Genomic DNA, 13,411 nt, shown 5'->3' on the forward strand with positions numbered 1-13,411 from the left:
TAAAATTTTGTTTTGGTTATAATATATTTCTTCATCTCAAAAGTTTTTAACTATTTCACCACTCTTATCATAATTTTAAGTTTATAATTATCAAGAATAACTTCTTCTTAATTGATTCATAATTATTAATAGTAAAAAAAGAGAAAAAAAATTAAACAAATTTTTTTTTAAAATAATGACAATGATAGCAACTAGTTCATCACATTAAAATAGTGCATTCAATTTCTTAAAACCATATTTGGTTAATGTACAAGGTGAGGATGTGACATCTAAAATGGAGTATTGAAAACATGAAATAATAAATCTTTAAAATGGAAAAAAAAAAATTTAATAAATAAATAAATCTAGCCTATGTATGGAAATGTACATATAACTCCAATGTTTGCAAATTTGTTTAACCTATTTTGTAATTTATTTACAAATCAAAAATACACTTGAAATCATCAAAATTACACATTGTACACCATCCCCACTTCTAAAGTAGACGCATGAGGCACACTCAATGCATACGTAGAAGCTCTACTATTCCTTCTTAAGAAATCATAACCAAAATTTATCACCATTTTCTTGACCAAACTTGATCCTTGCTTTGTTTTGACATATGAATGTCCCAGAATATAGGCTATACCGCCTTCTCTAGCTTCCATCAGTTCTCTCAACTCTTCGCGTGCGCCTCTGTCCATTGTCGGGCTCTCGGGTATGACGAAGCTAACCCGTTTCCTCGGTTGAACACACCGTGGAGAACGTATCTCTCTGAGCTCTGATGTGCCAGGCTTCTCAGGATCAATTTCGTTTTCCTCACGTAGCCGAACCCCGTCTAGATGAGTCGAGGGTGTTCCGACTACAACCATTTTTTCATTTTGCCGATTACCCAAATTTTTCATGGAATCGTTTATACCTGCATTCCCCGTACGGATGTACTCTGCGATGCTGCATATAAGGTCGTTCTCAAACTGTATGTCATCCTTGTGTGCATCACGATAGCCATAACGAACGACGCATCTATAAATACGGTACTCTCTGGGGCCAATGTGTCCAACAAGAAACCGTTCTTCATGTTTAACATGAGGGATAGGGACGGATTTGACACAAAGGAAAATAAGTACCTGGTGGAACGCTGGAAGATTGGTGACGAAATGGGAGAAAATGGCAGGGATTCCGGATACCAGTTCTGTATGTATAAGACCAATCCCTTTAACACGTACAATCCCCAAACTCGGGCCCAATTCAAGTAGCCAGTCGACAGAAACTTTGTTTTGAACATCATACTCGTACTTTTTAAGCGTTCCATAATGCCACACACACATCACAGTCATGAAAATGAATGAAAGGGCGATTGGCACCCATGCTCCTTCAAGAAACTTGATCAGAGACGCGGAGAAATATAAAGCCTCGAGTGCCCCAAAGAATACAACAAAGCAAACTGCAAGGGCAACACTTTGGTGCCAGCATATCACAATGACAAGAGACATCAGACATGTTGTAACAAGCATGACGGTTATAGCTGCCAAACCTAAAAGAAACATTGAAAAGGAACATAATTTAGGATCCAAAATCTCATTTCTTTACAAGAACAATTTTTATTTTATGTCAGGTTTTTAATCAGGTCCTACCAGAGGCGTTGCCTAAACGTTTCGTGTCTCTGAAACCAACAGTGACAGCTAAACATAGAATCATTAAAATCCAGTTAATCTCTGGAATGTATATCTGTCCATGAATTTTTGAGGATGTATGCACGATTTTCACTTTTGGAAAGCACCCTAAGGAGGAGCACTGCTTAATGATGGAAAAAGTTCCAGTAATAATGGCTTGGCTTCCAACTACTGCAGCCAGTATTGCAATCACAAGTACCGGCCATCTTAATATCTCTGAAATAATAACACAAGTGTTTAGTTCATTAAAGAAAAAAAGATACTAGAGAAACAACTTAGGTTACATACCAGGCACAGACACATAAAACCCTACACGATAATCATTTTGAATTTCATGATTCCGGGAAATATAGGCAGCTTGCCCCATATATGCAAGAACTAGCGACGGATAGACAATGGATGTGAAAGCTATCTGTAAATTCATGAATAAAGAACGTTGGATAACAGTGACAAATTAAAAAGAGTTCCGGAGAAACTTAGCCGACTACAAAAGTGTGGTGTGTGAGTATTATACATATTACCTTTATTGATAGCTGGGAAAAATGCCCGAGATCAGCAAACATTGCCTCAGAACCTGGAATATTTTAAAACTATATTGTTGTAAATGAAAGAAAAAACTAATCTATGCTAGTAATTAAATAAACTTCATTGTAAGTATCAAATATCAAGCACTTTCTAGCCTGTTATGCATAGTAAGATCCCTCCCAAGGACATCCAGCCACTTCTTTGAGTTTTCTTTAGAAATTTGTACATGTAGTATGGAGACAGAGCTTGATACACATGGGGATTCCAGTGGAAAATATTGTAAACACCGATGACACTAATACACAAAAGCCACAATATGACCACAGGCGCGAACAAGAATCCGACCCTAGTGGGTGCCATAATGTTGAAGGCAAAACAAAGCTATCAATATGACACAGGTGACTGGGACCTCCACATCTGCAAGAATATAGTGTTTTGGACAGGAAATAAGCATGTCTGCTAGTGTTATCATATCAAAAGAAAATGCAGCCAATGACCATAAATGACAAATTCACAAAAATTAGTAGGACCAAATGCTGCAGCTAAACTGAAAGTTATACTGAAGGAGGTAACTCAAACACAAATTGTTAATTGTCCCACAACGATTGGATAAATAACCTTGGAGTTGTATATATGGGCTTGGACAATCCTCCCCCTTGAGCTAGCTTTTGGGGTTGAGTTAGGTCCAAGTTCCAATCTTAACACGGTATCAGAGACAGGTTCCACCGTTATGTGTTGGACTGCCTGTAATTAGGCCACCCGTTCTGCCCATAATTGGGTCATTTGTAAACTCCACGCTCCAGATGTTCATTCCTGGGCGTGAGAGGGGTGTGTTAATTGTCCCACATCGGTTGGATAAATAACCTTGGAGTTGTATATATGGGCTTGGACAATCCTTCTCCCTTGAGCTAGCTTTTGGGGTTGAGTTAGGTCCAAGTTCCAATCTTAACACAAATCATGTTTCAGCCTAAGAACCATGTTTCAATCGGTACCATACAGGCATGCATCCACACAAGACAATATGGACATATATTGATACCCCAATAAAATTGGATGCTTTCATCATGGAGTTGAAAGGTCAAACTTAGAATACATGTGTTCACAAACCTCATTTGCGAGAAATCAGCATTGCATCCATTATTCGCTATTTTAAGGACTCACATCATACAATTGGCAGCCCATTATGTTGTTTCTAAATAATCAAGATTTTACTGTCACCAATTTGTGATCATTTGCCTTCCCATCTGCAGTTAACTATCTTTGATTCGATCCCATCTCACTGGTCACATGCCCCATTTAGTTGGATAGAATCTTCGTCAAAAGTGACATCATATTTCGAACTGAAACTTATCCCCACTTTTATACAAAATAACCCAAGTTTAATCATTCTAGACTGAGGTGGCTAATTCTGAGTCTCTACTTAGGAAAAATAAAGGTCTTCGATAATGGTAATAATTGGCACCCTTTCCATACAGAACTCCAAGATTTTCTCAGGTCATACTCAATTCAATGTTCTGCAACCTTTCAAAATTATAGTGGATTCTTAATGTTTCCATACATGCCTTCAAAAATCTCAAAAATGATACAAAAAATAAATTGATGGTACACACATAAAAAAATAAAAACCAGATTTACCTTCAGAATTTTTATTTTCTTTTGTTGCTTTAATAGTCATTATTGATTAAGATTATGGGGACAATGATCATTCGACATCTAGCAATAAATTACATCTCTTGCGATTTTTGCTAATTTTCACGCAGGCTAATTCATGCAACACTTGTACTCGAAATTTCAAATATGAAAAGACAAAACAAAAAAAGAACAACTGATAGGGGAAGATTGGAGTCTTACATTTGTGATGCTCTTTTGCCATCGCAAGTTCGACACCAGAAACTGCAGAAAAAACTGCCCAAAATGAAACTAAAATCAATCCAACATCATTTAAACTTGAAAACACTGAACAAATTTTTTTTTATCAAAATCCAAGAGACATTGGAAGCATACCTGAAATTGCTGGAGTTAGTATACCATCTCCAATCACCATACAAGCACCCAGAAGAGACAACAAAAGCAAAATTTTTTGCAAAACTCTATATTTTTCCAAAGTAGATTTAAGCTTCGCCCCAAAGGCTGAGGGTGCAGGACTTATAATATCCTTTTTGTACGACGATAAATCCTCATCTGCTAATTGAAAACTAGGCAATGAATTTAACTTAGCATGTCTACATAAGAGTGAATACAATGCAAAAGTGCCTCCTTCACCATTATCATCAGCCCTCAGAACAATGAACACATACTTCAAAAGTGGGACTAAAGTTAAAGTCCAAAACACAAAGGAAAGAACCCCAAAAATTTCTTCATTAGTCTTGGAATGTTCAATATCTTCTGCAAAAGTACTCGTGTACACATATAATGGTGATGTACTCAAATCCCCATACACAACACCTAAACTCTGATAAGCCAATGTCAATACTGTTCTCCAAGACTCTTTCTGCAATAATCAGATGGAGGGAAAAAAATTTAAAACGACCCCAAAAATGCCTTAAATCCCTCAAAAACAATAATTACCAGAAATAACTCACTTTTACATGATTCTGAAAATTCCCACTTTCGGGATCCATTGAAAATTCACTCAGGACCCCAGGAAATTCATCACCGCTGCAAATTCAAGAACTTTAACAACAACCCATTTGCCAAAACACCCAGCCGAGTAAAGAACTTTCAAGAAAATGCATACTGAAACACCCAAAACAAGATTTTATACACCGAGAAAAAGGATAAATTTTTTGGGATACTGTAGCTAAAAATGTGGCACATCCAGCATTTCGACAACCTCCATAGAAAGAACAATCAAACAAAGAATGAGGAATATTACGCTGGTCGCCTGAAAAGATACTTCAACTTTAACAACTAAAAAAATGTGAGATAAGTGAGAGGTTTACACTTTATGCGAGCAGTTAGTTTTTCTTGGGTTTCTTTATTTATTCCCAAATTGTTTATTCAGTGATTTATTTGGTTTTCTCTTCAGTTTAGTTTATTGATTGAAGTGATCTCACATACCACATCACATATATTCTTCCCCCTATTGCCAGCGGCGTGTGTGGGAGAGAGAGAGTGAACGTGTAAACGTGTGCTCTGAAATTAAGCAGACAATTGGGATTGAGATATACAGATTGAGGCAAAGTTGTGTTTTTCTAAATTTAATATTCTTTCAATTCAACTTTTCGTTTCTTGATTGATAGTGGCTGATTATGCACATTACAGGGTGTCTTGTAATAATATTTTCATAATTTGTATTAAGATTATTTTTCAAAAGAGAAGAGTTATAGATGAATCAATAAAGAAATTACTGAATTTTAAAATCATAAAATAGATAAGTATATATTTAGTGATTATCGATAATATTTATTTATATCCTATTATCATTTTTTTAAAGAATATGGAATTTGCAACGGTTATTTTTGTGTGTGTACCTGATAAATCATCGGGCTAACACAGTAGCTTAGAAAACACATGACACTTTTCAAGTAAATTACACTAGTAAACCCGTGTGACAAGCTCGCTGATAAAATGTTTGTAGAGAAAATCGAACATATAAATATTAGTCAAACGTTTGCTCACTGTACCAATTCAATATTCTAATTTTGTGAAGTATCTTAAATAAATTTGATTTTTGAAATAATAGGTGAAAAAATTGACTTTAAGCTATTTCAGATATCATATTTGTTAGACGTTGATTATAACTTATATGATTATTTTAAAAAGTGCCTCATATATAATTTTTCTTATATTAAAATCGACATTATCAATCAATTAATCGACATTATTAATCATTTAATCACGATACGAAAAACCCATGACGGTTCAACGATTGCAAATGGTTTTCGAAAGAAAAATTATATTTTTGACATGTAATTTAATTGTTTTATTTTTAGTCCCGTAAGCTTTTAAGTTTTAGTTTTAGTCATATAAGTTACTTTTTATTCTTCCTATAGTATTTTTTTTTTTTTACTAAAATGCTGACACGACAACGAAAATTTGATGACATTTCATTGGAAATCGTTAATGTTGCGCTTGACATTGGTAATGTGTCTAATATCAAATCAATATTTTTTTTTTAAATAGACTAATATTAATGAAAATAAGTAACAACTTATATGACTAAAAATGCAACTTAAAAATTACATAACTAAAAATTGAAACAATTAAATTACATGATCAAATTTATAATTTTCATGTTTCCATTGGAAGAAATATAGACAAAATAGACAACGGAAAATTAGGTAAGACTTTTAGGTTCAATCTTTTATGCAATTCCACACCTTATTTTTTAGAAAAATATGGTTCGAGAGGGATATTCGTTGCTTATTCTTTTATATAAAATAATTTTATTCTAATATTAAAATTTGAACATGTATTACGCACGTCAGGTTCTAGTTACAATGTGTGCATATATACATTTGTTAAAAGACAATTAATATACATTCTCATTTTATAAATTAGTTTGATATATAATCTTGTAAATTTCTTTTTAACATATGATTTTAAAATTGTTAAATTTATTTTAAAATATCTAATAGATATTATTTTGCATATGACTTAGGTTATCCCAGTATTAATTGAATAAAAAGATTGTCTATATTTTTTTTATGTGTACGCTGGATAAACTACATGCATTGGTTAATGTAATAGCCTATAAATCGTATTAGTCGAGTAAATTGTACTAGAAAAATCATGAGTGACAAACTCGTTCAAAATAATATTAATAAAGAAAATAAAATTTCCGACCATTGATGGGTTGTCTATATTAATTTTCATTTTGAGGTCTTTCGTGTTGCCCACGTAATAAGAATTGCATTTAATATTTTTTAAAGTTACTTGGAGAGATATTCATAATTTGCATGTCGTTTTTTAGAAGCCATATTGAGACACTTGCTTCCACGAAACTTCATTGTTTTTTGACTCTGTCAAAATCTAAAAAACAACATGAAAATTATGAATATCTCTCCATGTAGCTTTATATATATATATATATGTATGTAAATATATGTATATATATGTATGTAAATATATGTATGTAAATATATCGAAAGAGAAATAATAATAATAATAATAATCTATATTATTTTATCTATACTATTTTATTAAGTTTGAGATTCTTAGAGTAACTAATTTGGTGTCATAGTCTGTTTTAATAAATATTTATATTAATAAAATGTTTCTATAATATTTTATTAAGTTTGAGATCCTTAGAGTAACTAAATTTGATGTCATGGTCTGTTTTAATAAATATTTATATTAATAAAATGTTAAAATTTTAATGCAAGTTATATATAGTTCAATGGATAAAATTATTGTTTTTGGGGTTTAGGTTGTAGGTTCAATTCTCACTGAGGTCATTTTTTTATTCTTTTATTTTTCAATTTATTTTTTAATTTATATATCAAAATTACAGTATAGTCCTTCGCTATTTATTATAATTATATTTTGATCATCATTTAAATATAAATCAAATGAATTATAAAAAATATTGTACAAGCACGCAACACGTACGTCGATGCATCAGTAATAATAATAATAATAATGGTTAGGTTATAGGAAATAGTCCATCTCGTTACAAAACGATGCAGGTTTTAACAATCCTTTTTACGATTGAAATTTAGTAAAAAAATATATTTCTACAATATTTTGGAAATGTAAAATTGTTAAATGAATATAATATTTAATCAAGATAAATAATTTATTAGATTAATAATTGTTTGTATTGAAAGACAGATCGACACATATTTATTAGATGGATACACATTAAAAGATTTGAACCGATCATCGCCTAGAGTTTTTTTTTTTTTTTTGGTAAAATGATTAATGTTTTGTTCTAATTTGGTATGACCACTTCAAAATTGCAAAATCACCTTTAATTTTATTTAATTTATTAATTATTTACGTGATAATTTATTAAAAAACGAAAACTGCTCACAAAAAAATATTTTTATACTTAGTTTTTTAGATAAATATCTTGAATAATTTGCAAATTTTTTTTGAAAGGAAAAAGTAAAATAAGGCGAGTGCCCACATGAAACAATGAATAATAAAAGTAAAAATACAAAAGAAAAACAGATCATGTCAAAATTCTAATTTCATCCACTATTATTATTATTATTATTCTTATTATTGTTTTTATTGTTGTTGTTGTTGTAATTATATTATTAATATTAATGATGATGATGATGCTGGATCAAATTTTAACGCTTTACCTCATTTTGTTTTTTTGTGAATTTTAAGGACACCAGTTGGTATTGTTTTGGTGCGTTTGACTTGAACGATAAAATGTTAGAGGTCTACACTTTTTAAAAATGATTTACTATTTTTGAAATTCCTTTGACAGACCCATATGTATTTATCATTTAAGTTTTATTTAATTTTCTTGCAATTCTTCTAATACATGGGTCACTAAATATAAACATTGTGCTCGTTATATTATAGGATCGATCGATATATTGATATTTAATTTTTGAAAGGGCAAACTTGCAATAACTTTCCATCTTCATTCTCAACTTTCTCCTTACTCTCCATCCCTTCAAATCTTTACTTTGACTCCCAAATTTTTTAAAATTTCCAAAAATAACCTCAATCCTCATAATTATGGTATGTGACATTGTTATACCTATCGAGTATATTCTTACAGAGCCACATTCCTCTCCATGAATGTCAATGACTAAAATAAAGATGCACTTATGTTAAAAATAACTTATTTTGTGAAAGTCAATTTATCTTTTGATGCAGAAAATAATGATAGACAAAGAATCAAAGTACTCATAAAAATTGCTAAACAAGTTAAATATTGAGTTACTTGTGACAACCTCTTCACAATCTTTATAAAAGTTGGATTCATCTTCTGTTGGCTCCTTGCAACGGCGCTGATGCGTGCAGCGTGAAAGATTAATGTGAATTATAGGGTTTATTATTCAATTTAAATATATTTTGGGTGATATTCAAGCCCAAACCCAAAATTAAATATTCATTTAACTTATTTGTTAATGATACTTATAAAAGGACTCATAATTAGTTATAAGATAATACCAAATCATATTCATGATTTATTTGTTTTTAAATTATTGTCTAAAAATTAGACTTATATTATTTAACATAAATATATAACTAAATTTTATTTTACGAATACTTAGTTGTTAATTGGGGTGTTACAATGTTAATTATAATTATATTAATAATTAAAAATAATATAAAATTTAATAATATTTTTTCGGGCCGGGACGGGAATCCCGTCGGGAGGAGATTATATACCCTACCCTTCTCCTGAAATAAATCGGGACGAGAAAAATCCCGAACCTGCGGGTCGGGACATAATCGGGTCGGGAAATTTGCGGGAAGGGAATGGGATGGGAATCGGGTAGGGTCGGGAATTTCGGGTTTTTTGCCAGCCCTAATTAAAATAAATGTTGTATTATATAAGTGTCAATAAAACCAAGTCATAAATTAGTTCGTTGGATACCTACTATAACAATAATCACGAAGGAATTGTTTTTTATTGCCCACTTGACTTGAAAGAAGGTTCCAAAATGAGAGTATATAACATGAGAGCTGTTGGAACTTTTGGACTTTTATAATCCATTATTGAGATATTATAAGCTATCATGCATAAGGGCAGCTAACACGGCCTCCTCCAATATTTAGTTAAAGATATTAAAGTTTATTTATTTATGATTATTTAAATCTCCAAGTTTTTTTTTAAAAAAATTTGCATTAAAAATTCAGGGTTCTTAGTGCAATACAGAACTAATTCTTGATTTTTCTGCAAATGTGTCATTTTACATTCAGGAAGTGGCCCTAAAAATAATAATAAATTTTTTTAAAAAAGTAACAATTATTAAAAGGATATAGCTTGCGATGGAACAATCAATTGTGAGGTTGTTAAATCTTTCCTATCAATTCTATGAAAAACGAAAAAAAAAAAATTGGATCGAGAGAATAAAAAAATAATTACTCCTAGAATATATAACGATCAATCACATCAATTGTTGCAAGTCAAACCACGTCTTGTGCGCGCACACACCCATACATACACATACATATATATAATTAATATCATAATTAATGTTTTTTATCTATGTTGATTACATGTATATATAGATAAAATAAAACGAAATCATGAAATATAAATTATATCAAAATAAAAATGGTTAATTAATTACAATCGAGTCAATGAATTCTTCAGCCAATAATTGATTTACAGAATATATAGCTTAACAATATATATGTTTGTTGTGTGATCTAATAGAAAATGAAAAATGTCAAATATGGGGGTTTTAAAAGAAAGCGATTGATGTCGTATATAAATTATAATAAAGTCCAAAAAAAAAAAAAAAAGAAAGAAAACAACAGCAGCCTACTATACATTAAATTAATAATGACATGAACCTTTCGAAACAGCTAGAGTTGATGAACAATGATAACTTAACAAATGCATTACGTCAAATAATTTAACAAATGAATTATAAAAAAAAATTAGGAAAGATGTATAATTTTAGTAATGGAGGGGGGTTTGTGGCATTTAACTCTCGACCCCGAGATCTTATATAAAATTTAATATTATAGTATCAGATGAACAATAAGTCATAGACGCGACGCAGACACCAACAAATTGATTCCTATGCGTATATGAACCGCCAACTTTGACCACTTCGTCGCAACCTTTTAAGTAAAATTAAGAATAAAGCACCAAAACATGATTCTTGACTTAGAATAATTTTATCATGAACTACAAGTTGTTTTCAATGTTTATTTTATCTAAACGACACCTAATTTTTAATTCAGATATTATATGTATATTAAATAATTTTCTCCCAAAATGGGCCATTGAATAATTATATGATTGTATAACATCTGCTACCTAATATTTGAGACTTGTTTTCATCTTTATCAAATTCCATGGCCTAATTTTTTTGAGTGCTACGTGACTCTTCCACCCATTTATCCGAGAATGCAAGACATTGACACCATTACCAAATATTGTTACCTCATACACTAACATTTTCATCCTACGTGGGGCACTGTCATTTGTTTTACCTCCACCCAGATAAAAAGTAGGCACGAGTTTATATATATATATATATATATATATATATATATATAGGCACAAGCTAATTAATTATTGCAAGTCAAACCACGTATGTCTAAAAGGTGTTGGAGTTACATTTTAATCAAGGCCAAAATTGGTCAAGCCTAAATCCCAGAAGAAAGAGGTAACAAGATTGGATAAGAGTTCATCGGTAATTTAAATTGATTTGAATAAATCAAAGTGCTTACAAATTAGAAGAGATCGTAGACAGATAATGAGCAAATTAAATCATGGAGTAATGGGAAATGAGAATAACCTCCCAAAAGATAAGAAGAAAAGGAGAAGACCGGCGGAAACAGAAGAAACACACACAACTCGCATAAACTTTGGCAATTCCCTGCAGATATACTGTAACATTCGTGACTAAAATATATAATCAGTATGGAAGCTTTAAAATATAATTTGGAGAAAATGTATAATTTTAAAGAAAATTGGGCAGCATTTCCCCGCAATTAGGACATGCCACATGCCTCAAGCAACACATAAAACACATGCAAAAGATTTTCATATACATCAGATACAAAATAATATAGTATCTACACATATTGCTAATTTCAAATACCAAAACAAGATTTACAATATTTTCCAAAATAACCAAAACCTTAACATAACAAAAATAACATCCAATTGAAATCTCCAAAGTTTGGCATATGCCATTCTCTCGCTTTGACAACTCCGGAATTATCAGTCTTTCTTACATGTGCCTGCATCACATGAATATAACTGGAATGAGTATAAAAATCAGCAAATGGAATCAATACTAACAAGAAACATATATATATCATTTTATTGTAAAACATAAAATGGATAGCCTCAATTTCATTTTGTTGAAAACATTATCCTTCTCATTTCATAAACGTCGAATCATCATTAATATCATCCGTCAGGAATCATAATACAACAATACATAGGGATGATATTCATTTCATTGATTAAATGAAGAATTGATAGTTCTTATAAGATAGTTCATTCATTGCTAACCCTCTTCGTAAAAACAAATCTTATAAGAGGGACATGTACCTATGCATAAAATGCATCTTACAAGAGAGCACATGTTTTCATCGTTAATTGGTCAATTGCATTGCGGATTTAGAATTGCCAGATGCAACACCGCTACTATCGCTATCAATTCAATCATTCAATCATATAAAATTTCATTCAGGAATTTTATCGAACACCTTAGAGTCATCATTTAAAGTTTAACTCATTCCATTCAAAAATGCATATAATTGCACTACCATATATATATATATATATCATGAATGGGATTTGAAAGGAGTTGATGTCATAAAATCATCAAAACACATACATATAGGATCATGTGATACATTTAACAAATGATTCCAATTACTACACTTGGAGCACTTTGTTTCCTAAACCTTGAAGGTGATGGTACAACAATAAACCCAATAACTAACCATCAACACCCAAATAATAACATTAAATGACCATTTAACCCAATACATCTATCACAACTATCATCCCTTAACTCCACCATCTTCAATAACTCAAGAACAAGAAAAAAAACCACTTACCTTTCTCCTTTCACTAAAAAGATGAAGTTTCAACTCCAGATTGAAGATTATTTGCTTGATTAAATAAGAGGAAAAATAAGAAAAATGAAGAACCCTTGCCTTACACGATGGAGAAGAGAAAAGAAGAGAATGAAAATGAGAAAAAAAATGAGTTCAACCGATTTTAAGCCTATAAATACCCAAAACACATTTTTGAACATGTGATGGGCGCATATCGCGAGTTCCGGCGCATATCGCGCCCCGTTCTGCTCAACCACAAAGAACTTCAGCACCCGGCGCGTCATGGCGCGAGATCTGGCTCATATGCGCGCCGCATTCTACCGAAAACCTCATTTTTAACTTCCGAATTTGCAAAAGTGGTCAACATGAAAGTTGTAGCCCAATGTCTTTTATTACATCTCCAATTAGCCTCATGCCATTTTAAGGTCTGAGCAAAAAGTTATGCTCAATCTCCCAACATGTTTCAGTGCAGGAACGACAATACACACGACAAACTTCGGGCCACTTTTGGCTCGTCTTCCATAATGATTTGAACAAAACTCAAAACATGAAAGTTATAACCT

At 31.5% G+C, this 13,411-nt stretch overlaps 1 protein-coding gene across 1 annotated transcript; it reads right to left on the bottom strand.

The window, feature by feature from the left end:
* Positions 1-345: 345 nt before the first annotated feature.
* LOC142504539 (potassium transporter 6-like) lies at positions 346-5,306 on the bottom strand. Its single transcript, XM_075617382.1, is given in 10 exon segments — positions 346-1,513; positions 1,614-1,868; positions 1,941-2,064; positions 2,174-2,226; positions 2,333-2,525; positions 2,527-2,594; positions 4,029-4,082; positions 4,182-4,668; positions 4,760-4,835; positions 5,238-5,306. Coding segments are annotated over 10 exon segments (2,379 nt in total). The 5' UTR covers positions 5,243-5,306; the 3' UTR covers positions 346-449.
* Between the last annotated feature and the right edge of the window lie 8,105 nt (positions 5,307-13,411).

Source organism: Primulina tabacum, chromosome 9 (assembly GCF_025594145.1).
Source record: "Primulina tabacum isolate GXHZ01 chromosome 9, ASM2559414v2, whole genome shotgun sequence".
Classification (NCBI taxonomy): Eukaryota; Viridiplantae; Streptophyta; class Magnoliopsida; order Lamiales; family Gesneriaceae; genus Primulina; species Primulina tabacum.